Below are 27,876 nucleotides of genomic sequence, written 5' to 3' on the forward strand. Positions count from 1 at the left end.
CCCAACCCTCCAGCACTATTACAAAAATCCCCCCTGAATGCTCACAATTTTATCAAAATAGTGTCTTCTTGTTGTCCAAGGAAAAGCACCTTTTATAACAAATTTGATACATCTGCTGTCAAATAAGTATGCCTCCAGTGTAAATCAAAGATAATAGTTCTTTTGATATTTCACAGAAGTGCATCTAATTAAAAACCTATCTATATGAAATCATCATAACTAATAATTAACATTAAAATATTTTTTAAAAACTATGAAAACCTTTAAATTATTATAAGAGGACAAAAACATTAACATTAAGCTTTGCAAAAATCTTCCTTACATTTGATACTAAGAAAACTCTTAATATTGAGCGGCCAATGAAAAATGATTCTGTTTACAAAAAACTCTTTTTTTCTTTTTTTTTTTTTAATAACAGATCTGGCAAAATACATACAACCATTCCATTTAACAACTGCAATAGAATAATGTTCAGCACAGTTAAAATTTGACAACAGTCAGTTTTCATATTAAACCCAAAAGCATAATGCAATGGGGTGTGTGTCAGGGGCAGGGAGGTTTCATATTACACTGCAGTATATGTATTTCCAGTAGCACTGCATTGTCTGATAGTCTGAGTAGTTGCAACAATGTGCTCATTATGAATTGGGTTCAGGAGGTTCTGCTGTACTCCACTCTCAAGCATGGGCTGCATGCAGCCCACCTGGAACGCCTGGTTTAGCTCTGTTTTCTCTCTCTTGGCATGTGGCTCTCCATTTTCATCCAGCTCTTCGTCTATTTCACTTTCAACTTCGCTGCCCTCATCTGCATAAACAAACCACCATGAAACTAGCATGAAGGGAAAAAATTCTAACACATGGGCCTTTATTTTGCAAATAACTGTTGAAATAAAAAAGACAGATTGCTAGGAGACTAGCAATCTGATAAAGCACAAACTGAAAAGTTAACATTTTAATGAAAAACGTCAATGATTATTTCAAATAGGTAAACAGGCTGCAGCTTTGACCACTTCCGTTACACAGTATTGATACAAATGCAATTTCAAAAACAATGTTAACTTCGTACTGCAAAATGTCTCTCATCTCTCAGACTTCATGATGGAAGAGCTGTTACTCTTAGTTACAGATAGGGAAGTGAAGGAGGTAAAGATCTGAAGTCAAGTCACTCCAAAAAGACTCAAATTCCTGGTACAAGAATGCACGTCAAAATATGGCACTGATAATTCACCTGAAAACTACTTGCATGCAATTCTGCCTTCTTCACTTAGCAAAACATTTAATGCAGATAAACACACATAAGCATACTCCTATTTTTCTTTCCACAGCTGCAACCCTGCTCTGACATGTCAGATAAAACTAAATTCTGGGTAAAAATCTGTCAATAATAAACATATAAATGTGTCAATAATAAACATATAAAAATATATTTTAAAACAAACCTACAATATTATAGTCATTATCATATGCTGTATATTACATAGATAGCTTCTTGTATCCATATAATATATTCACATATAATATATACATGCATGCACTTTGAAGCATGATAGAGCTCTAAATTCAGTTTTACTGAATCTTAAGGCATACTCAAAGAGACACATAGGCTCTACACAGAATTATACAATGGCGATATTAAAATGCTTACCTTTATCCATATTTCCAGGGGACACAGTATTTAAATCACCAAACTGCAAAATAAACAATAAACCACCTTGGACACAGTTTTAAGCAAATAGAGTATCTGTGATGGAGCAGATCTGTGTTCCACTGGTTTCAGTCTAGCAAATGCATGATCTTGGCAGCAGCCACATCGATAATATAGCAGTTAATTTTCCATTCCATCCTAGTGCTTATTAAGACAATTATCACTAAGTAAACCCTCAAAATTTGGAAGAAATACAAACTTTTTTAATGCTACTCCATCAAGGCCTTTGCTGCTCAAAGTGCACCATAAATTATGACAGACATCCATTCTGAATTGCCAATATTATAACAAAAAGCTCTTTTTAAAATTTCTCAGAGACAATTTTAATTGTGCTAGAACAAAAACAAAGGTGTGCCAGAGTGCTGCAAATCTGCCTGGAAGGTAAATAAATGGCACTGCTGAGAAAGGGTTCACAATCTGGTAACAAATTTACTTACATCAAAAAAAAGACCTTTTCAAAAAAGCTGCTCACAAACTGGATGTACAACCTTTCTCCCTTTCCTCCACTGAATCCTCTAAGTTTCTCTTAAATACGAATTGGCAGAGCAAAATGCCATCAATGAATCTCAAATGAAAGCAGTACATTACACAGATAAACATATTTCTAACCATAAATGATGATACCAGTCTTTTTCTGAAGAATTTTGCCAATACTTGTGTCCAAAGCTGGGAGAAGAGGAAGGGAGAAAAATGCTTCTCTCAGCTGAAACACCAGTTTATGCTGTCTCACAGTGTTTACCAAACCACAGTCACAGTCATTTAATACAATAGAAATATAAAAAGACATGAATTTAATAGGTATTTACTACTTCTGTGCTGCTCATCTCACCTCCAAAAGCTTTGGGTTACTTAGTTCCCCATGATATCTCCATCTTCAGTCTACATAAACTTCTAAGACCTTAAACTACATTTATGTCTAACATCTATAACGTCTGTTAAGAAGAGAAGAATGTTTGCTTGTGTAATACCTTACACACTTTTGTAGTACTGTTTGCTTGTGTGGTACCTTACTGCAAATATAAAGCAGAGATTAAGCAAACATACTATTAGTTGGTCACTAAGCAGAAACATTCCTATTTAGTTTCTCTGAAATGTGTTCATGATATAAAGCCATTTGACAAATGAAGTTGAGCTATTTCCAATTTCTCTTGAAAGTACAGCATCTCTCTGCAGTATTTAATGAACCTATCACTGTATCTTGAGGGAAGGATACTTGATGCCAAATCGACTCAGATAATTACTTGCAATTTATTGGTAGCATAAAATATGACACAGTGACTTGCAAGTCTGTCCTACTATCTAGTATATTTTCAAAATACCCATTTTCCAGCACTTTTGAAGTGCAATTCTTTAATGACAATTCACTGTCTTAAAAATAAAAGGCTAGATGAACTATCGGAAAAAAGAGAGATGAGATAAACTTTGCCTTGCAGATGCAATAGGTGGGTATAAAACATTGGTTATGAATGGAGACTTTTGTTCTGTTTTTTAAACCAATAATCTTTGAAACACATGTATGATAATCAAAAGACCTGTATGTAGGTCTGTACTGTGAACAGGAACGTACGAGTCCAAATTCTGCATGTAAGACATTCTTCTCCAGCTAATGGAGGTACTCAGCTCACTTGTGTTAACACTTGTATGAGAATTCAAAACATGCAAATACATGTAAAGAGATCATGTAAGCAACACTTTCCTATTACTCTTCTTATTTTATTTCCACATGAAATATTCAGTTCTCAAAATCTCAAGTAAGTTTTGAATGTTGATCAGCATTTTTCAAACTGTGCATATGAATCCACAGGTTTGTAAAGGAGTAAACTCATTTGGAAAGAATTAGTTGGTAGAACTCAGTGTGATTTTAGTACCGTTACAATCAATCAATGAAATGAGTTTAAAGCTGTTGTAGGTATCTGTAACCCAATATACTGTTATACTGCAAAGACACATACCCAGATTCATCACTACATCTACCAGTCTAGTCTCTTACATGTTATCTTACCTCTCCCATAACTGCAATAGGTGTCTCTCCTGTTGCCTGAGCAACACGATGTTCTACTAAGTAAAACATGTATTCATCGTAAAGCAAGCGGATCAGATGAAAAGAGCCAAAGCTAGCAGCACTGCGCAAGGTTAAATCTCGAATCACCATTGAGCTATTCAAAAACAGAAAAATATATGTATTTATGTATTATTATCATAGTAATTTTAACACTTATCCATCTAGACATTTCACCTCAAAACCAGTATTCCCAAAAGTAATGTTATTCACAAATATCTGATGATGGTGTCTTCGGAAAGAGAAGTCCAGAAAAGGCAATCATTTGCTTCTCTCCTTTCTCTGAAGGTGTTGTTGGACACCACATTACATAAGAAATAACCAGATGGTTTTGTTTTCAGTTTTTCTTTTTTTCGGGTATACACATAACTACAAATACTTTTGAGCATGCCTAAAACCTCATCTGAAAGAAAACTTTTGCTGAAAACATAAATTACTAAAATGGTATAAAACCAACTTGATTTTAAACAAACTAATGCTTAACTGGTGTCTGTTGTGTCCACTTTCCCAGTATCAATGTTTTAACTGTCATGATTTTAAAGCTTTGAAACTTAAATTATAAAAAGATAGACTTGTGTGTACCTATTCTATCCACAAATTCTGAGATCTTCAGCAAGTAGTTACTACAGTCATTTGCAAAAAATGAGGTTTACTCTGATAACTGTTTCAATAAGCAGCTAACATGGAATGCCTGTCTTAATGTTATTTTACACATTGAAAACAAGTTTTGTCTTCCACATCTAATAAACATAGGTACTACAGTGTTTTAATAAACAACATTAAAAAAGTGGCTATTATGTTTCTAACTCAAGACAAAATTCCACCTGCATTCATTTGCACACGGCCTTCAAAAAATAAACCAGAATCATTAAAGTCTCTACTGATTTGCAAGTAGCCCCAAGGTTAACAGCAATAGTTTTCTGAAAAAATTAACCAAACCCACACGTTTCTGATGACTTAGCAAGCCACATCTTGGTAGTACATCTGTCAACTTTACTACAGTAAACAATTCAGCAAACAAAGGTATAGTTAGAATGTTTCAGAAGTCTATTAAACACTACCTGTAGAAAGACCATTTTAACAGGAATTGCCGTGCTGCTTTAGGAAAGCTGGGTCTTCCTTCATATGGTTTCAACGCTTGCATCATGACGTTATCAAGCCAGGCAGCCCACTGCTCCAGAGTGCTCTGCTGTTGAAGAGTCATCTTGAAATCTGTTTCTAGTCTCTGAACCATGTTGTCATCACACTGGCACACCCAGGAAGCCTGCTCCTGTTATAGCACATGGCAACTCTTGAATTAACAATACAAAAGCCAGAGCACAAACTATAATTCTTTTGCAAAGCTTAAGCAATTCCATCGATGAAAAGGACAAACCTCACTTACTAGGAAACCTAAGGAGCAGTTTTTATTTTTTCGTCTGTCATAATTCTGTTGAAATCAAATGGGTGGGAAGACCATAACATATAGGAGCAGACATCAAATGAAGAAATGAGAACACACAATGGAAATTACAGAAGTATGTTGCAGTTTTCCACATTCATTTTCAATAAAGGGTTCTACTTTCCTCATTCATCATTTTTCTACTGAAATATACAGGACTTGTCATTTATTCTGGGACTACAGGCAGGGCAAATAGGAAGAACACTTAAATGGGTAGCTAAAGTAATAAAAGTAGTAAGAAATCAAGTGCAAGTTTCCTTTTATTCTGTAGAAGTTAAGCTTAAAGACAATTTCTGTTCTATCCTCTTATATAAGAAAGCTTTGTATGTAAAAAAAGATTGTTTTCTTTGCTGACTATAGGCAATAATACATTAGACATTACTTAAAGTACAACATAAACTGCACAAAAATGGAGAAACACTCTGCATACAATAATAGGCAATTTAGTCAGTGCTATCAGGCTTAAGTAAGGTTAGCTGGTCAATTCAGAAACTAACAGACAAAAATGAACACTCACTAACTGCAAGCCAGGTCCTTAAACTAGCTATAGTGCCAAGCTAACACCTCATTCACACATTCTGTATCCATGGTAACATACTGCAATACTTAATATACCACATCTTTGATCAAGCACTCTTGAGTAACTTTTGTTAAAATTATTAACAAGTTCTAATGTTGAAATTATTAACACTTGTTCATAAGGAAAAGTGACAAACATAGAACTACTATTAATCTGGCTCATTTCACTTTGCTGGGCAAAAGAAGAAAAATAGTTTTCCTCAAAGAAGCAGAAATATGAGGAAATAAAGCTTAGTGAAAATGAAAAAATACATTCTATAGCTAACTGGATAGTAGTTCTAATCTGTACTAATCTAATCAATTAGTCAGGAGATCTTGTAAATTTAGGCATAGGCACTTACATAAAGTATATTAATGGTACTGTCTTTGAAATAATGAAACAGTCTACTAAAAACAATGTGCATATAATAGCTTTTAGAGACATTCAGAAACTACACTAGCATCTGAGATCTAAGATACCAATTATGCTGTCACTAAGATACTGTTCATGGTATCCATTCTAAGAATGTATTTGATCTACATTTGCATAGAAGTTGGAAGATACATGCACTTCAAGGCAGTAAATGGAAACAGATAATGGTTCTGAGCTCTTACTTTCCTAAAGTGTGAGCTGCAGCGTTTGAACTGAATCACTGCATATATGAATCAGCAAAATGTTCTCACTTCACTTTGTTCATAGAATAATGACAGCTAGCATTTTACCTGAACATTGGCAAAATCAACACGGTTAAGATCATTGAGCATCTGGTTGATTTGAGAAGTATTTTGAAGCACAGCTCGAGCTGCCTGAGCCAGGTGATTAAGAGATGTGTATCTTCGCAGAGTCTGGGCAAAGGCACTTACAGCGGCAACCTAGGAAGTAATTAATTCATTTTTAACTATTGTACTCTCCACAGATTAAATTTACAGACTGACTCTTTAACTTCATTTTAATATTCTTTATTAATGAGTCCTCATATGTGAATTATGTCCTTGTATTAGATCAAATAATGTCTTCCATATAATTTTTTTACAAAAGTGATTTATTTTCTCTCCCATTATTTGATGCTTGATGCTAAACATAAAATTTAGCATTTAAGTTAAAATACTACTGCTGTGGGAGGCTACTGCCCACTTGCTTTGTCATTGCACGAATAATACTGAAAGAGTTTTTTGTACCTTGGTTTGTATCATCCTCTGTGGAATATTGTTCATGGCATTTGAAAGCCAACCTTCAAGGCTTTTTGCAAAATTGCGAATGGCTTGGGTCAAGGCACCTGTGTATTAAAGAATAAAAACACAATGAAAAAACCCCCATGTCCCTACCTTGAAATGTTTTGCATTCTCAGTACTTACATACTGAACGTTCAGGTCTGGTGCTTTTACTTACTAAAAGACAAATCCAGTATAGTTTCAAAATTATACAGATACAGATCATGCAATAATGATTTTATTTCTGGTTTAATCATCAGTTCTGACATCCTCATCTAACAATCTTTCATGATGTTTGTGAACAGCAATACTGTTTTTGGCACTCCTATAGTAGAACATCAGTAATTGCAGCAGTTGCTGTGATAAAACCTTCCATCACAAACTTTCAGCTTTACATTTCATCTAAGCATCTCTTTTAAAGAAAAAGATTCCAGAAAAAAAATCCAGTTATTGGAATGCTGCAGTTTCCTCAAATAAGCTCAAAGCCATGTCATGGTGCTATTTACTTCAGTTTTAAAGAACATGCAATGTTTAAGGTTATCATCAATAAGCAAAAAAAAAAAAAAGTTACGTATTTCACTGACAGAAAATGACATTATTAAAATAGCTCTGCAATCTTTGTGTATTGTTTGTTTCTTTTGTATAGCACCCTCAAAACTGCTGAGTGCTGGACAGAGATTTAGAAAGAAATTGAAGAAGCCTTTACAACAATTTGCACTACTCAAAACAGAAGTTTTAATTTTTGAAAAGGACAGAGGAGGACAGCAAGGATTTTCCCAAGGAACTATGCCTGGAAAAAAAAAAATCCTATCTTCTGAAAAATAGTAGAAACCTCACTTTTCCATACAAACCACTTGCTCACTGACCTAACAGCATCCACTCAAGGGAAAAACTACAGGTTTCTAAAGACTAGTAGAGAAAGAATGCAACTATAAAAGCAATGACAAAAAAAACTAGAAAGAGGAAATAATATTTGTTTTCAAACTATTTAAGCAATACGTGAGAAGAAACAGTCCAAGTAAAGACTGACTGAATTCTGTTTATAAGGCTGAAATTAAGAAGATAGAACTTGTCTCTGAGAAATGCTCTTTTACCGTTTGAATTATTGATGATCCCCTTTTTTAATAAAGCTTTCTAGTAACAAAGTAAATTTACAAAAATGTATTCTTCATGACAATGTTTTCACATCTTCAACTTTGCAGTGATAAGCAGTAGAAGCCATATCAGTAATTTATATAACTGACCACACATTTGGATGCTTAGCTGAATGCAATTTGATCTTACAAAGTACGTGTATTGGCTGAACACTCTACAGTAATGTTTAAGGTTTTCCCTCCTTGAGGTTTCTATGTGAAGAACAAGCCTTTTTATTCAGTCTTGTCAATCACCTAGCTCATTTATGCTGCTTTATAAATTATTTCTGTGCACTTACTAATTAACTATGCATTCACTCACATTTTCTTACCTATAGAACAAGAAAATGCAAAGTGGAAGGAATAATGTAAATACTGTATGAATGACACGTAGACATTTAAGAAAAATATTACTGCTTTTTCACCTCTAATTTGCTTGTTACTCTTTTTAACCCAACTGGTACTGTAGAATTATCTGCATCACTGTAGCGCTAATCTCCTTTAAAAATAAATATGGAAAAGCAGCTCAGGAAATGCCTTTAACTAGGAAGAAAAAGAAGCAAATGAAAGGAATTCTAAGTTCGGAAGAAATAAAATAGCTGAAGTAGATAATCAGTCATCAGTATCTTATAGAACAACCATGAATTTCTAATGAGCCTTGGAGATAACATATTAAATACAGAATTTTTCTCATACTCTGTCCTTAAATATCAACCAGCCACTGCCAAAACCTTAAGTACTAGGTAGCATCCTCAAAGCCTTCTTTTGAGTTCATCTGGCTACCATAGAAAAACAAGAAGAATCACATGTTGACTATGGTGCAAAGTAAATGGCCTAAGATAGTTAAATAATAATATACACACATAAATGTTGCAGTTACCAAAATAAAGTTTAATGTGGATAAGCACCACAAATGCTCGATCTCTCAGCTGAAAACCCTCTAACACGCAAATCTCATGAAAATAAGGCTTTACAGTCTTTCCAGTACTTTAAATTTCTGTCTGCCTGGAATTGTGTAATATAGTGTGGAAATACGTCTAGCATAAATTCTCCATCTATGATAGAAACTCACAGGCAAGTTTGTTACTGTTCATTCTGTTATGTGTGAAGGTGCAAAAAGTCCCTTCCAAAACAAAATAGCTCTGGTCTAGTCCCAAAGACATTCAATAAATATGGTCTTTATTCCTGACTCGTACGGACAGCATTTCACTTTTCTTAGGAAAAGGAATCTCGTTTGTTTATACGCAACAATTGTTCATTGATTCTGTGGGTACTTAACACTTCAGCTGACCAATTTAACATTGAGGTTAAAAGTAATACGATTGTTTCCTCATAATCATTTTTTCCTACTCCAATAGTGCGTTTCACACAGCTGAGTAGCACAGTAAGATTCTTCTAAAAGAAAAACACTGAAAATCTAGACATTATGAAAGGTAAACGTTAAAAAATGATATGCTTACTTCAAACATTTTCCAAATGAATATTTTTTTCCTATTTTGAGCAGCTACTGTTAATATCTTTCCACTTATTCAGGAGAAAAAAATCATAAACATGTTTTTAATGAAGCTTTTACAGTCCCCTTTCCTTTTCCTTAAATATTCAGTAGCAAAGAGAGAACTTGTATGGACCATTGTTACAAGAAAGCTGACTAGAAAAAGCCATTTAGTTAGCTAGTCCTAAAGATAAAATACAAAAGTACATAAGCTGGCTTTCAAACATGGCTCAGTGGGTGGACTTGTGAGCAGAAATCCACTGGACTGTTCACAAAATAGAAGCATAAGCTTCTTGGGATGAATTTGTCCAGATGTAGTGTTTGCATCAAGAAGTCTGATAATGATCCCAAATTGTCAAACAATCTCTACCAAGAACTAAGCTGTTTCCTTTAATAAAGTAAATCTGCCTTTGCAAATGGCTGGCTTTCAGATTTTGTACATTTCCAGCTTCAAAATATTTTTTTTTGTATCATATACAATTTACTAGAACATAATTTTATTTCACTGACAAGCAAAAAGTCACTAAAACCTGCAAATATTTCTTTGGGGTGCTTACTACTACTGCAGGCACTAGAGCAGAAGAGGTATTCACAGCATGGTGAAACAACTTTGTGAGCTGCAAAGCTACTTAAGGCCGGAATTTTTAAAAATATTAATCCAACTTTATAAAGTGACAACTGCTTTTTCATGGAAAGGATATAATACATAGGATTTACAAGGTCTATAGTGGGTTGCTAACATGATTTCCTTGTAATAGTTAGCACACCATATGTGAGCCAATACTTTGTAAAGGAGTCCAACTTTCTTCATATAAATTCATCTTCTGCTAGAAATATCCATAAAAATACACTGCTGGAGCAACAATGGATCCTAGTAAAATTAACTTTGAAAAGAAAGCTGTACTCCTCTTAAGAGTTGAATGGCTAGATAGTTACTGACTCCTTCATGCAAGACGTATGACAGAAAGAACAGTAGACTGGAATAATAAATAGGACTAAAAATTTCTGAGCTAGTTTGTCATTGCCTTAACAGTCACTAAAATTGATATCAGCAGCCACTAATATGGAATAAAAGGCTGACTGTCCAAAAATGGAATTACAAAAATTCCATTACAAATGGAATCATGCAGATTTATTTTTTTTTCAGACTAATCAAAGATTAATGTGTAATGTTTAAAGTAAAATCTATGGAATTTAGTGGACTGACTGACATTAGCTCCCATTGGCTCAGGGCAACACACTTTGTGTCTAAGGTAGTCTAGAGCCAGAGTAAAAGGAAACCATTTTTATCTGAAAATAAAACACACAGAAAGAAATACCTTTAACATGAAATTACATCTTGAAAACTAGATCTTCCAGCTGCACTAAATCCAAAGCTATACAAATACAAAGCACACATCAACTCTCAGCACAACTTCCTATACAACAAAATTAAGGATAAATGATACACAATACTTCCCTAGCTTTCAAATTTATTCCTAAAGCTGTGAAGCACAAGACCACCACCACCACACACATGCATGCACAAAAGTCCTTACCAAATGTTTCAGGTGTTCAACTTACTAGGAATAGGTCTAAGGACGTCAGGAATGAGAATCTCCACCAAAGCCTGGTACATCACATGGTCACAGTTACACATCCATTTCAGAATAGACTCATTCTTGCACAGAGTAATCAGCTTTGCTTTTGGAAGGCGACTTTCTATTTCACTCAGATTGCTGGTGTGAAAAAATGTAGCAAACAAATAAATGATAATGCTTTTGCAGCAGGTAAAAACCCACAATGAGCAAAAATGTATTATTTTATGAAGACGTTTTAGATGTCTCAATTGCACCCAGCACAAGTTCTTTACATGTTGCGTCACATGGAAATGGGTTTTAAAAATGTCTCCATAGTTCTGCTACAGTTCATAAATTATGTGGAGGTGTGTATCATCCTTTTGGCTTAAAAGAACTGCGTAGAATACTGGGAAGAGATACCTTTACTGTAGTTGTCCAAGTAAAGAAAAAATGGACCCACACAGAAGGCAATATAAATTTAATTTGAAAAAACAGCATACAAAAATAAAATTATTACTCTGCAGGTAAAACCAGTACGATTTTTTTAATTTGACACTTCCATTAAATGAGAAGCATTAAACAGAAGCATTTACTGACCTTGGTTCAGTAATAGTAGTGCCATCAGGTGGAGCAGAGGGAGAATAGCGCCAGAAAGTTTGCCACAATTTTTCTATCAGGCTGAATTGAAGATTCACAACCACATCGAGTATTGCCTGAGAAAATAAAACTCATGTACAGATTGTCTTCTACCCAGCTTCCCCTCACTCCCAAGTCCAACTAGATTTATAGCTTCTTTTCCTTCATCATGTAGTTTAGCAAAGGCAAAATGTACATTTCTAAGTTATAAATAATATACTTTCGATATCCGTGAATTATCCAGCACTATAAACTGGTATGCACAAAGACTTGAAAAAGGCCAAGTGCACATGTACAGAAGCCTCCAGAAATAAGCATGGTCTGTGCAAACACTTCAGAGGAATTCACCTAAAGAAAATACTCAATGCTACTGCAAACAGAAAGTTAACCTCCCATTTTATGCATTTTCATAATTCAGTATAGGTTTGAAAGCACCTTCAAAAGTAATTTTAAATGAGTTATTGTTCAATATCAAAGTAGCTTAAATGTCCCAACGTTTCTTTACAATAAAAAATAAAGGTTAGTACTTTTCATGTAAAAAATAAAATATAATTTAATCTTATTTACATTCCCTATTGACTAAACCAAAAATCTGCATGCATAATCAGAAGCACAGTTTCTCTAACATTCTGAAAACATACCTATAACTGTATTTCGTTCTCAGTAAGTATTCTATACTACTTTTTCCCCTGTAAAGGAGACACTCCAGAAAAACATTTTTACTAATGTCATTCCCAGTGAAATAGCCAAAATATCCTGGGGGAAAGTCACATACCACTAACATGGCTGCAATATATTTGGCATTACTGTTTTGCACCAACCTTACCCAGGACTTATGAACTTTAAAAAATAAGTGGTTTATAGGAAATACCTCACAGTGCTCTCGATAAAGACTCTGCAGTGATTTGATGTCCTCAAAGGTAGTACCATCTGGGAGAGAAGATATTTCAACTTCTCCAAACTCTGGAAGTACTCGAGATGCATCTGTTTCCATGACAACAAAATGAAAGAGGGATGTTGTGAACAGAGGCAATTACAGCATGATTAAGATAAAAATGAAGGATAAAACAAAGAAATAAATTTCAAAATGAAGTAATGTTCAAAATCTTTCATGCCTGTCGTATGTTAAAATTGTAAACAAATTCAGCCAGCAATTTTTGATCAAAAAGAAAAAAAATTATTTTTGAAGACATTAAAAAGATGTCATGTACATACTACACCTATATAGAAAAGCTAACACACATTTTCAAAATGTTACAGAATGAAGAAAAAATATTTATATCAGTGTATGAAGGATTAATTGTTGAACAGTTTTCTTTTTGGTCAACTGAAGGATTTCTAGGTAGCCAGGTAGGATGGAGCTTAGACTCAATATACTTTTTTTTTTTAACCTTTTTTACACTTTCAGGTAAACCCAATTTTATGATTTTACTATTTGTCGCAAATGTTTCCAAGAGACAAGCTAGTACACAAGAAAAATGCTGGACTAAAAAGCACCTGGAAAGGAAGATTCAAAACATTTCAACGCTACCCTTATGTTCCCAGTGATTTCAGTAACCACAAAACTAGGCCAAAGGATTTGGTGCCTGAAAACCCCAGGCAAATAAGCCTACACCTTTCGCAATAACATCCCCAAAGGGTCTTTCTACATAAAAAAATAACTACATTACCCTTTGTTTCCATTATTGAGAATACATGCTTAACGGGATCACGGAATCCACAACTTGGGACATTTTTAAACATGAACTTTGGTGTTCTGGCTGAAAGTATTTGGTTCCTTCCACTTATGAAAACACTCTCAAAACAGTCCACTGCATGGCTAACTTGCAACAGCAATGCAACACCACTGTCCCAACTTTATGAAATAAAATGCAGCATAACATACATGCAGGGAACAACTTTCATTGCAGGAATATCAATATGCATGTCTAATGTTAGTTTGCACAGTAACCGCGCTGTGATTTATATAATACTAAATATATCACACAAATACAGAATTTGCATATTTTTTCCTTTTATACTTACATGATGTGTATTAAATATTACATAAAGCTCACAACACAGGACACAATTTTAGTGCCTTTTCGTTCTATTGTGAAAATTTTAAGGAGGGCATGATAACTTTAGAAGCTACTACTGTACTTCTGTGACGATATTCACAGTGATAATGAAGTTCATCTTTCTTATTTACACAGCAGTATAAAACCTGCTTTCGTACCTAAAAACTGTTGATGATGTTGACTTTGGGCAATTACAGTTTGTTCAACAGATGTGCCTGTCTGCTGACCACTTCCTGTGAAGCCATCTGCAACTCCATCCACTTTCTGCATAGGCTTATACCTAAAAAAATACGAAGTACAAAATTATCGTTCCTGTTCACCTCCTCATAAACAAGATCATAAAATCTATGGTTGCTCTGATTTCTCCATCTCAGAATAAAATTTTGAAGAAAAGTAACATAAGAATTTACACTTTTTTTTTATTTTGTAAATAACAGAAGAAACAACTAAGAGAAGCTACAGCATTAACACTGCATTGCAGAATTACTAAAGGTGATATTACAGCACCACTACCAATTCCTTGTGGAATTAGTTTACAAAGAGTATACTATAAGACCAGATAATTTACACCAACAGGAATCAAATCCTTCCCTTTCCAAATAGCTTGACTTTCCAATAATTATGTAATTCAGAAATAACGTTCCATTACCTTAAGGAAAAACAACATTACAGTCTGAAGATAGTGAAAGACTTTTCAAATCCAACAGACTTCTCGCTTAAGCATGGAATGCCCAAGAAAGCTAGGTGGAAACCTAAACTCTTCGCTAGTCAATTCGCAGAATCTTTTGCAAAGGACAAAAATCACAATGATACAAATTGGAATGCTGGCTTGGGTGGTCTAGTGTTGTCCCAACGATCAGTCCGACAGGCTGAAGATCATGCCTGTTATTTCCAACACTGAGAATTTACTCTGTCCCAGGTCTTAATGGTAAATATCTTGGACACTTTGTACTTTTGAAAATGAATTGCAGACACTGGAAAATAAAATAAGAGAAACCTCAAAGCTAAATAAATTGTTTTAACAATCATCCAAATTGGAATTGTTGTGCAGACTGTAAAACTCCATGCTAACTTGAGAAATGGGACAAGAAATTCCACTCTCAATGCATTATTTTGAGAAGCAGTTTCATCAGTTGGGAACATTTCCTTTTATTTCCAGTAAACATAAACCAACATTATCCTGTGTAATTACCGGGATTTTACTTTAAAAGGAAGTTCCCATGAGAGACACCTATTCAATATTCTAGGCATAAAAAATGAATCTAAATATACAATAACAAAAGAGGCAGAAAAGACAATTTTCAACAGAATTACTCCTGGTCTTATTAACTTCAGTAATTCCAACACTTTGGGAAAAAGGCAGACATTTATACCCATCCTATATCTAAAAAAAAAAATGTATCAAGCTTCATTTTCTGTAATGGTCCAGTGTAAAGTCTTATGCTTGAATTCTTAACTTCCTCTCTCAATATAATTAAAAAGTATCAGTCAGAAGATCAACTTCTGGAAATATTTGTAAATCTAAATCTATACTTCAATAGAATGACATTCCTTTCTGCAAAATATGTTATTTTACTGACTCTTCAGCTCCTGAAAAGGGATTCAAAATGTTTTGAATACATAACAATCACACTTTTCTAGAAGGTTTTCAGATACACAAAAATGTTTTTCATTAGTAGAAAAGCCAGCTTAATCCTTTGGTGCTAGGAATCAGGATTATCCACCTACTTACTTCACTGTGCTTTATAAAATATGCTGGGCAGATTTCTTAATTCTGGCACTGTGACAGGTAACTTGTCACAGAAGTTAACCAGTTTCAACAGCATTAGAAAATCATTTGCAGAATGAAACCACAGAACAAAAAGAAGAAAAAGAAAATTTCAGAAGCTTCACATGCAACATAAGCAAATAGTGGTTAACCTGTACAAGTAGAGTTTTTGCAGTTTAGACGTCAAACAGCCCTCCAGAATTCTTTATTAATATGAGCCATTTCTGGTACATGGAAAAGATTGTTACAATTTCCTAATTGGCAGGTGTTATATTTTCTAAAATTAGACTTTTACTCTATTTCCCTAATTCACTCACTAGCCTATACCTTATTTCATCTATCACTGTCTTCTTTTCTTTTAAATTACTAGGTGCTAGAAGACTGGGAGCAGAAAACAATAACTGACTTTACATGAATATTACAGCTTTCTAATGATACTTGTGCCAGAAAGGACACCATTTGAATTTTATATAGGTTAGCATAAACATAGTAAAATTTTGCAAAGTACTCAGTTAAAAACAGACATTTTCTGAATTTGTGCCAAGCTATGAAAATAAAAAAAACCCAACAACTTAAAACACTGAAATCACAACATGGAATCAGGCAGAAATGACACTGAATGGTACACTGTTCTCATTTTGCAGTTAATTTAGAATGCAACTTCACTAGCTTTCATATTCTGTGATATACCTTTATTATCAGAAACTTCCTTTCTCACTGCAGAACAGTTTGAAAACTTTCTGACTAAAATTCACTTGCAACAAACAATCCATATTCATTAACAGCATCCTTGTAGCTAAACTGAGGGAGTGTCTGGATGACCAAGTAGTGAGGTGGGTCGCTAACTGGCTGAAGGCAAGAAGTCAGAGAGTTGTGGTCAATGGGACAGAGTCCAGCTGGCAGCCTGTTGTCTAGTGGAGTGCCTCAGGGGTCAGTGCTGGGGCCAGTGCTGTTCAGTATATTCATCAATGACCTGGATGTGGGATTAAAGAGCGTTGTCAGCAAGTTTGCTGATGACATGAAACTGGGAGGAGTGGCTGACACATCAGAGGGCTGTGCAGCCATTCAGCAACACCTAGACAGGCTGGAGAGTTGGGTGGGGAGGAATTTTATGAAATTCAACAAGGGCAAGTGTAGAGTTTTGCACCTGGGAAAGAACAGCCCCATGTACCAGCACAGGTTGGGGACTGACCTGTTGGAGAGCAGTGTAGGAGAAAGGGACCTGGGGGTCCTGGTGGGCAGCAGGATGCCCATGAGCCAGCAATGTGCCCTCGTGGCCAAGAAGGCCAATGGCATCCTGGGGTGTATTAGAAGGGGAGTAGCTAGCAGGCCAAGAATGGCTCTTCCTCCCCTCTTATCTGCCCTGCTGGAGTCTCCTTCTCTGGAGACATTCAAACCCCACCTGGACGTGTTCCTGTGTGACCTGCCCTACTCTAGGTGATACTACTCTGGAAGGAGGGTTGGACTAGATGATCTTTGCAGGTCTCTTCCAACACCCAGCATTCTGTGATTCTATGATTCTGTGATTAATAAGATAAAGCAGAAGGGAGAAGTATAATAACATGTCTGCTAGATTAGAAATGCACATATGAAATTGATAGGGAAAAGAAACAAGCTAAAAATTATGAAAACTAGGAGAAGCCGAGTTGACTAACTCTCAAGACAGACAAAAAACAGACATAAGCTTTTTCAGTTAAATTTTCTGCAGGTTTTGCTGTTTGCTTGTACTGTTTCCACACTGCCACTATATGGATTTTACTCTAAGTCTTATAATTTAGTATTTTTTCTCAAAAAAACCACAACAACCCATGATGTTAAGCAATTTATAATGGTCTATTATTTTAAGAAAACTAAGGCTTCTGTCCTGGCTTGCTAAAAAACAAGCCGCAGGGATTCTAGAAAGAAAGAGAAACAAGTCGTAGGGATTACTTTTTATCTTATTTTTATTTTTAATCTATTACTGTGCTTTATCACCACGAGTTTACTGACGTTTGTGAGAAGTGAGATAATGTACCAAACCATGTAACAAAATGGTGATCTTTTGACCAGCAATGTGTAAGTATGTTAAAGCATTTTAGTATTGTATGTTAATGTTGCCATTCATCCTACTAGGAGGAAAAAAGAGAAACAGCTCTTAAAATTAGCAGAAAGCTAAAGTTGATTAAAACAGCTTGCAACACCACAGGTAACATATAGAAAGCTGTTAACCACAGAAAAGCTAAAGAAACTCAATCTTTAAAAAAATTCTTGAAGATGCAACACCTGCAAGTTACTGAGAAATACCTGGGAAGTATTTGGATGCTATCAGAAAGTTTTGGTATGTGGATCAAGAGTGTACTAGTTGCTTTCTAGTGTTTGAAGAAAACAAAACTACTTCCAAGTATACTATTGCGCACATAAAACCTCAAAAATAATATGGAGGCTATATTTCAATAAAAGTATTGTTATCTGAAATCCAAAGTGATAAAACTGTAAAGAAAATAAAGAAATGCAAATTTCATGTGTGTGCTTTTAAAACATGTCTCCTCGGCCCAAAAAGCATTGCTGAGATACACCTAAGCTAGAAACCCAAGGCAGAACTTTCTAGTTTTTTAAAGCCACAATCACCTCAGCATAATGACCATACAATACACAAAATATCTGTGCTTGTTCAAGAGAAAGACTGAAATTTTTGTGCACTACTCCATTAAGAAGGCATTTAGCAGTTTATCATATAAGTTCTCTTATTACCATTTTTGGATATTCTATCTTAACAAACTTGAAGCCCAATTTTACAGATACAGTGTTTGCTGGACTATGCTACCTTGCTCTCTACCTTCAAGAGAAATATCACTATTAAAATATATAATTTCTCTGTTGTCCATAAACCCAAGACTCTTTTAGAAAGACCAATAAATATTGGATACTTTAGACTCACAGTAGCTGTGTTTAAATGTAATGTTTGACTGAATGGTATATCCAGGAAACATGAGAATTCAGGAAAGAGAACAGTAGAAAAATACAGATAATTTTCTAATTAAAATAAATAAGTAGGGTAAACAACATCTATAGGAAGTAGTGATTAGTGATTTCTTCTTAGAATTATAATATATATTTTAGCTGAATGCTATAACGTACAGTATGTAACAATACAGTTATTGTATGTATCAAAAAAACCCTGCTGATGTTTACCTCCTGTAAATGAAAGCAAAAAGGTGTAATTGTGTGCAAGAACTGAAAGATATATTTGAAATTACCTTGGAAAGCTGGAGGCTGGTTCTGGAAATATGACTTAAAGCATACATTGTTATGAATGCTCTAAAGGAAAGACAAACATACCTTTATCAATTTGCATTGACTAAGCTGTAAAGATAATTCAGCTTCTGAGCCACAAGCTTCCACTCATGAAGAGCTAAATAAAAATAGGCTAAAATGGAACTTCACTTTAGGAATTGTATCTCTGATATATTTCCCCTAGGTGGCCTGGCAAGGAATGATTATGGGAAAGAGATTTTATAATAAGATTGCAGTTTAGAGTGGCAAGTGTTTAGAGCCATATTTAAAACTGTGAAAACATATTTGGCATAATATTTGGATTGGATATCACGTTATTTTTTCCTAACAATCTTTGTCTGATGTCTGTTCACTGTTAGTCCCATCTGTGTTTGATCCAGAATGGATGGATAACAACCATTTAAACACCTTGTATTTTCCAACCCTGGAAAACACCTAGGAGCTGGATGACAGAGGCAAGCCAGGCCTTCCCTTGCAAATGTGCACCACACAGCAAGTCCAGCTGAAAGGCAAGGATTTAGCTTCCAGCCAAGACTAGTCATTAAGTTGGCATTTCTTCAGTTCAAAAAGGCTTTAAGCGTTTTGATATGTGGTTGGTGTTGCCAAACCACTGTCTCAGCTGGAAGACAGGACTGTTGGCATCTGTGATCTGTGGGTACTCTGTTTTTTCTTTCTTACTGCAACAAAGAAAGAGAACTCCCACAGCTCACGCTGATCACAAAAAAGACTAAGCAACTAACAACACTACTTTCCCTCTGAAATTTATCTGATAAATCTCAGATCCTTGAATTCAACCCCAGAACAAACTCTGAGCATGACCATACACAAGAGCACGCTGGATAGCCAAATTATGCAAAGAGAAAAGGTGCATGACCCTCAATTAAGCAAAGGAACAAAGAAAAAATATCTGTAGCATACAATCAGCCTACAGTCTTTGCCAAAAAATGACTAGAGGTCCTATTAGATGTGCTTGATAGAGGTGGTAGAATTGGTGTAACTACACAGAAAAAGTATACTGACTGCAGTTTACCACTGATTTAAAAAAATATTAGATACATTAATAAAGCTGAAAAAAGAGTGATGTTACTCTAATCATGCATATGATAATATTCAGTCCTTTGGTTATCTCTTAATAAAACCTGCTATAAATCTTCAATACACTAGAGTAAATATACACAGATATATATCAGCTATTGAAATTGGATACTAAGCATGTCCTGTAAATATGGAAGAAATCTTACTTCAAAAATACAAGTTCATTTTTTAAAGTTTTAAGTCAAGTGATTTTTATATTTAGCATTTATTTTTTACTCCCAAACCCTGCTTCTCAGGGCTACGAAATACATGCATGTCTAAGGTTCTGTTAAAATTAATCAGGCAAAATATTCAATGTGGAATACAGCTTGACATTGTATAACCAAAGACTAAAATGAAGAAGTAACACTACCAAGACAGAAGAATGGACCAAAGCTCAAGATTGCTCCATGCAGAAAGTGGCTGTCATGAAGTAAGCAGGCTAGATTGTGGAATACTTTAGTCAATTTGTTAAGTGTCGCGGGTTACGGACAGTAAAGTCTTTTTCCAAAATGACTGTTATAATCAGAACATTCAAATGACCAAGGTCACTCTAGCAGTGAGTGACCTTGGTCACTACAGAAGCAGGTAAAAGCAAGAGCGTTGCTGCACAACAATCCTGGGTGGTAAGTAAACATCAGGTGTTACCACTTCTAGTAATAGACTCTCTGCAACAACATGCTGTTAACTTCAGAAGAGACTCCGCCGAAAAGTAAAATCACTAAACAGAATTGGTTCTGTTTAGCTCAAATCAGGACACTACTTTTAAGTATTTAGTAAGAAAACAACTGTTATTATTAAGATACAAAACCATGGTGATCTTGTCTGCAGTATTGCACCTAAGTGACAGAAACTTCCGCTTCTCTCCTTTTCCTGTTTTCTTTCGTCTTATTGCTAGCCTCAATTGAAAATACAGTACAGTATTTTTCATGTAAGAGCTATCTATTTAGCATCATTATCTAGTGCGTTGTACTTCCCATCCTTCACCAGTATCTTTACAGATTCTTGACAAAGAGGTTAAGATTGATATGAATCAAGCATGAATGGGAGTGTACTCATGCATGTATGTGTGCATGTGTAAAACACAGGTGAAAGGAAAGGTATGCTCTAACTTCTACACAATGCTCTAGGTGTAACTTCACTCAAATATAATCAGACATTCGAGTGTACTCCCATGGTACATACAGGACAACCAGGGGATCAGGCCCAGCCAGCACAGGTTCATGAAAGGCAGGTCCTGCTTGACCAACCTGATCCCATTCTATGACAGGGTGACCTGCCTAGTGGATGAGGGAAAGGCTGTGGACATTGTCTACCAGGACTTTAGTAAAGCCTTTGACACTGTCTCCCACAGCATGCTCCCAGAGAAGCTGGCAGCTCATGGTTTAGACAGGTGTAGTCTTCGCTAGGTGAAAAACTAGTTGGCTGGCCAAGCTCAGAGAGTGGTGGTGAATGGAGTTAAATCCAGTTGGCAATTGGTCACAAGTTTAATATATTTATCAGTGATCTGGATAAGGGGATCAAGTGCACCTCAGTGGGTGGGAGTGTTGATCTGCTCGAGGTTAGGAAGGCTCTGCAGAGGGACCTGCGTGAATTGGATTAATGGGCCAAGGCCAACTGTACAAGATTCAACAGGTCCTGCTCTGTAGCCACAACAACCTGAGGCAATGCTGCACGTTTGGGGAAGAGTGTCTGGAGAGTTGCGTGGCAGAAAAGGATCTGGGGGTCCTGGTACACAGTCGGCTGAACATGAGCCAGCAGTGTGCCCAGGTGGCCAAGGCATAAAAGAACATCCTGGATTGTATCAAAAACAGTGTGGCCAGCAGGACCAGGTAAGTTAATCATGCCCCTGTACTCGGCATTGCCGAGGCCGCACCTTGAGTACTGTGTTCAGTTTTGGGTGCTGCCATGTAAGAAAAACATTGAGGTGCTCAGGTGGGCAACAAAGCTAGTGATGGGGGTCTGGAGGCCATGTCTTATGAGAAGCAGCTGAGGTAACTGAGATTATTTAGTCTGGAGCAGAGGAGGGGGAGATGAGCCCTCCTTGCTCTCTACAATTACATGAAAGGATATTGTAGCATCATGGCAGTTGGTCTCTTCTCCCATTTAACAAGTGATAGGAGAGGAGATGGGCTCAAGTTGCACTAGGGAAAAGGAAATATTTCTTTACTGAAAGAGTAGTGAAGCATTGGCACAGGCTGCCCAAGGCAGTGGTGGAGTCACCATCCCTAGAGGTGTTAAAAACCATGTAGACGTGGTTGGACTTGACAATCTTAGAGGTCTTTTCTAACCTTACTGATTCTACAACAAAGGTAACATCAAGAAAATGCCATCAAACACACTGAGGTAAGTGTCCAGGGTTAGGGCTGGGCCGGACAGTGGATGAATGACAGATGCCCCTCTCTCCTCCCAAAGGGGAAGGGAAAAGGGAAAAAGGCAGAGCGACTTATCGATTGAGAATAAAAACTAGAACAGATTTAATGAAACAATAATGGCACTAATAAGAAAATAATGGAAATAATACATACAAACCCAATATTGAACCACACACTCCTGCCTCGTCCATGGCAATCGCCACTGATGTTGCAGAGCAGGCAGGCACCAAGAAATTCCTAGACCGGACTAGCAGCAGATATGAACTGGATTCAATAGCTGGGTTCAGGAACTCAGTTCAGGAACTGGATTTAAAAACTCAGGCGTCAAGATTGAGGGCAGAAGAACAGAATCCTCCTTGGACACCAGTCATTGAAGAAGACAGCATAACCTCATGATCCCTCAGCTTTATACTAAATATGACATATATGGAATGGAATACTTTGTTGGTCAGGTTTTTGGTCACCTGTCCTGTCCTCCCCATGGGTGCAACTTTTTATTACAAGCCTTTTTGCTTCCCAGCACCCTGACATGCACAAAAGATTTAGCAGCAACCTTGGTTTCTATAAAAGCATGTATAAGCAAGAGTCTTTCTGCCCATCAATCCTGGTTGTAACTATAAACATCAGGAGTTATCACTTCTAGGGTCAGATGCTGTCTGCAGAAACATGCTGTTAACTTCGGAAAGTTCCTTCTCTTAGAAGAGACTAAGCTGAAGAGTAAAATCATTGAAAAGAGTTGGCTGCATTCTAGCTCAAACCAGGACAGCAAGGAAAATAAGGGAACTACATAAGACATATGGTGGTGTTAAACAAAATAACAAAGCAAATAATAAAGAAAAGCAGTGTCCACTCCTAAAAGTTATATGACGCAAGTTCAAAATCATTTTGTCATTGTGAATCAAGAAGAAACAAGAGTAGTGCTGATGACCAGATAACTGCCATAATTTCTCCAGAAAAGAACTCATAGAAACAATTCTAGTTAGACGATTACGCCATATATCCTGGTGCATACAGGTGATTTTAATTGTGAGTGAATGTATTCTGTAAGTGAATGAGCCTGAGTGGGTAAAATAAGCTTGTTTGGAGATTTTGTGAATAACTATCACCTTTTCTTACCTTACAATCCTGCAATGATTTTTGTAACAAGAATTTCCTACATGACCATACTGAGAGACATCTCAGGCTTCCTTATTATGCCTAGCACAAGACAGTTAAGACCATGTATCTTACCATGAATTTGTATTTAGTGTTGTAACTACTTCTGTAAGTGATAGTAACATCAGTTCAGTGATATCTGTGTTTGAAGTTAAGTCTGAAGTTTCATTTTCTATATTCCAATGGTGTCCAAGGCCGCAAAATATGCTTAGCACCCTATACCAAACTATTAATTCAATTGGATTTTTCTGGTGGTAATAGTTCTAAGGATGTCTTGCTTGATATGCTGTTGTTGTACCTATGAGTTTCATGAAATTACATGTCTAAGAGACATTTTGCTTTAGGGTAATATGGGAGGCTAGTGACATCAGTCAAACAAAAAATAGTTTCAAAGAAATACAATGATATCCATTTTTTTGCTATAGTTTCTCATAGCCCTTTGTGGTCACTGTGCCACTTCTGAGCTTTCACAGGATCCTCAGGACAACAGATGCTGAGGGGAAATACTTAAATCAATTTAGAGGCCATCCATTATGCTCACATTAATTCTTCAGAGGGAGAGGAAATAAATACCAAACTGAACTTTAACACTAGCTCTCTTACAAGCAGCTTATATTTAAAGTTATATAGTAATGAAAACAAACAACAAAATTTAGAATTCAAGGTCTTACTGCTTTGCTTCAGCTTGTGGGATAACAACACTGGGATAAGAACAGTTACAAAGTGTCTGTTCATATAATATCCCAATTTATTATCATTACTTTTTGCAAATTTATGATAAACTTTAGCTAAATATTCATTTATGTTGACTCGCATCTAACTTCAGTGATGTCAATTAAATATATAATTGTTGTTTTCTTTTTTTTCCCCACAGCAGAGAAGCTGAACAAAAGTTGCATCAGAATTCCAACTTTTCCATGTATGAAAAACTAAAGGCTTTATGAGTTACAAATATTAGTAAGTGTTCATGTTCACTGCACACTTTACCTCTGTTTCTGCTGCATGGGCTGTTGTCTCATAGCCATATATTGCATGTCCTCTTGTAGGCGATTAAGAGGAGAGTCTGGCTTGACACGAATCCCATAGTAATGGTATTTGGAGTTTCCCCTTTATGTAAGAGCAAGAATTAAAATAACAGTAACACTGGTTTTATGCATTTACGTTATATTTACTCTAAAATTTACACTGACTGGAAAATAATACCAAAAAACCTGGTTTGACTCTCTTGTCATACCTGTTTTTACATGGGTGTCATTTTACCACTTTTGGGAAACAATTCACTCTTATGCAAATCTTATCCAGCATTTTAACTTGAAATTCACTTGAGTAAGAAAAATAAAATGCAAATAAATACAACTTATCTAGTTATGGAGAAATACAATTGTTAGTAACTTCCAAGTAACAAGCTACATTTTATTTGTACTGATAAAAATCTGCAGTGTATTTATCAAATTTAAACACAAACAGTCAAACCCAGGAGAAGTAAAACTATAATATCATCTGGAAAAGCATAATGTTTCACATTAGGAAACATAGCTGACAGAAAACCCATGTAATATTTATATATAGGTTTTATATAATTTTTGAGCAGCAGACAAGTTTCTTATAACTATTATTTGTATTTTCTCCTGTAGTTTAAGATTTCATTAACACAAACCTAGTTCCAAGTCTTCTGGTCCGTAATCCCATGAAGATTGACCGTATGAGTTTTCCAAAGGAGGCAGCATTGACTGGATCCAGCTTGTGTTCCTGACAATGTCGTAAGTAATGGTTGTAAAGGGTACTTCTTGGAAGGCTCACTCCTTCTGCAGTTTCATAGTTGTCCAGAAGCCATTGAAGCTATATCATATACAAACAGAAAAAGAAAAAAATCATGATTAAAAGTATCTTAGCCATATAACATTAATTTATGACAGTTTTGAAACCACTCTTCAGGCCTATTAAACAACTACTGTCTTCTTCAGAGACTCCTTAAATGCTAGCTATACCACAGTGCTTCAGAATTTATCTTCAGAATTACCAGGAAATAGCAGAACTCATCACACTTGTGACCTCAGATAAGCATCCACTTCTTAAAATATTTTTGATTCAGTACCACACACCAATACTTGATAAAGGTATCTATGCTTTGAAGACAAACTGTTATTACCACGAAGAAATAGATATATTACACATAAATTGCAGAAAAAAATACTTCCTGGACTAACAATATTTAAATAGTAAATATGGAATATTATACTGGGGTTTTTTTGCCTGATGTTAATGAACATTACAATACTTATTTTTTACTCTCACATACATATAGGAAAAAAGCTATTCCATGTAAGTCAAAGAGCAACCTGGATAACATCGAAAATAGCTAGTACGTCTATAAAGCATTAAGTGTATAATGCCTTTCAGTTGTAGCCTGTTTACCTTTGACTTCCAGGAGGAACAGAATGAGATTCTTGGAAAAATATTAATCTTTTCATGTAATTGTGGTAGGTAATTTTAGACACATGCAAGAAAGGTCTCTTTATGTAACATCATTGGACTTTCCAAGTGGTGCACACTCACAAAACACCTCTAGCTGACACTAATGTACAAGTAAAAAGGATAATTTAATACTCCTAAATTTAACATTATAGGAGGATGACAAAATAGATTAAAAAAACACTACAGGTTGAGGAGACATTGAAATATTCTATTTTTTTGATATGCTAACATTTTCCTTACCTTTCCCCAGTACTTGTCATGGTTTCAGTTCCCTGAAATTCTCCTTTAGACATGGCTTGAAATGTCATTTTCTGTTTGAATTTTACTTCTCTGTTTTCAAAAGTATTTCTATCAAAATAGTACAGTGCGAATATTCAAGCTTGCTGGACGATCTATGTGGTTTTTATTCCTTTGCATAATTATTTTCTGTTAGAGCACTGTACAAATTCTGTTCCATCAATATCCAGTGTAACTTACCATGCAAAGAGAATGAATGTTTTAGAGTGTAACAGCCATGAAATGTTTCAGTCCCAATCTTTCCTTTATCACAGAACTGTTACATACTATAATATATTAAATTTATATCTATGTTATAGTCACGGTGAGAAATTCAGCAATACAAATGCAAAGACATGACTAGAAAATTTACTCTAGACCATTCAAACAACTTTTCCATATTTTCTATTTATTGAAAACACGGCTATAACTTTTCAGGTTTCTTAAATGTAAGCTCTAGTAGAATATGTGCAATGTAAATGTTTCCAAGACATAAAATGTTTACCTCAGTTTCCAGACAAAATGAAAAAGTACAGTCATCATCTTTGTCTAAGTTATTGTACCATTATTTTTAAAGTATTAGCATTCATAAGTGCCTCCAAATCAATCATTTGTCATTTTGAAATAAAGCTGGAGAAAAAGTATAATCGTAAACATTTAACCATCATTTAAATGTATTAAGCTTATTTAAATAATGACCTGACATAAGCCTTTCTGGGCTTAGAAATGAAGGTAATCATATCTTTCAACTGTTGCATTTTTTATATATTTAAAATCTATTATTACATCTACATCTATATAGCATTTCTTATGTATTATTAAATATGTAACTTAATAAGAACAGACACAGAATTAGAGGTGTTTCTGTTTTCCCCAAAGGGAAAAGCTCTGTGAATCTTAAAAGGCTGGCGAAAAAGAATAATTTTTTTCCAATTAAGTTCCGTATAAAGCATTAAAGATATTTTCCTCCAGATGGCTTCTAACTTATTATGAATCACTTTACGTGCACTTCATTAATGATACGGATTTTTAACAGATGTTATTTCAATCATAACTTGCATTATTCAATGCTAAAAAAACCCAAACCAAAAGGTGAGTACAATGTAAGAATTTTTGCTCCTGGATGGAGTTAGTTAGCATAGGCTTGAAGTCAGTACTTGCTAGATTATAGCCTGGAAGAAAATGTGCTGTTAATATACAATTAAAAAAAAAAATAAATTAACCCAAAACATTATAAAGCTACTCTAAACTACTTAAAAAATAATTTTTTTCTACCAAGATGAAATATAATTCTAAAACTGAACTGTTCGGGTTTGAATCCTGGCTTTTTAATTTGTAGTATTGACCATATTATATAGCTAAGATGGATAACGGTATGAAATATTTACAGAATCAGACCTGCTAAACTGACTGCAACTCCCATTAAGCCGCATTCAACTATGAATTAAGTCAATCTCATGCAGAAATAAATCAGGAAAGAAAACAGAGGAGAAATGACAAACTCCTTAAAATAAGCACACATGAATGCAGGCAAAAAAACCCTAAGTCAAAGAGGCATCCTAGGGCAAACATCCCAATCCCAAACCTACTGTTTCCTTGCAAAATAATACATCATCTGCAAAGTGA

General features: G+C 35.3%; 1 protein-coding gene across 1 annotated transcript in view; it reads right to left on the bottom strand.

The window, feature by feature from the left end:
• Nucleotides 1-507: 507 nt before the first annotated feature.
• Nucleotides 508-27,876, bottom strand: part of RFX3 (regulatory factor X, 3 (influences HLA class II expression)) — a 48,646-nt gene continuing 21,277 nt past the window's right edge. The window contains exons 5-16 of the mRNA XM_009871754.1: nt 25,157-25,338; nt 24,487-24,606; nt 14,013-14,134; nt 12,666-12,778; nt 11,756-11,871; nt 11,163-11,317; nt 6,942-7,039; nt 6,486-6,635; nt 4,825-5,033; nt 3,707-3,860; nt 1,645-1,687; nt 508-804 (exon numbers count right to left, since the gene is read on the bottom strand). Coding sequence (XP_009870056.1) covers nt 566-804; nt 1,645-1,687; nt 3,707-3,860; nt 4,825-5,033; nt 6,486-6,635; nt 6,942-7,039; nt 11,163-11,317; nt 11,756-11,871; nt 12,666-12,778; nt 14,013-14,134; nt 24,487-24,606; nt 25,157-25,338 — 1,701 coding nt within the window. The 3' untranslated portion in view covers nt 508-565. The remainder of the gene's footprint in view (nt 805-1,644; nt 1,688-3,706; nt 3,861-4,824; nt 5,034-6,485; nt 6,636-6,941; nt 7,040-11,162; nt 11,318-11,755; nt 11,872-12,665; nt 12,779-14,012; nt 14,135-24,486; nt 24,607-25,156; nt 25,339-27,876) is intronic.

This window comes from Apaloderma vittatum, unplaced genomic scaffold (genome assembly GCF_000703405.1).
Source record: "Apaloderma vittatum isolate BGI_N311 unplaced genomic scaffold, ASM70340v1 scaffold12776, whole genome shotgun sequence".
In the NCBI taxonomy this organism is placed as follows: domain Eukaryota; kingdom Metazoa; phylum Chordata; class Aves; order Trogoniformes; family Trogonidae; genus Apaloderma; species Apaloderma vittatum.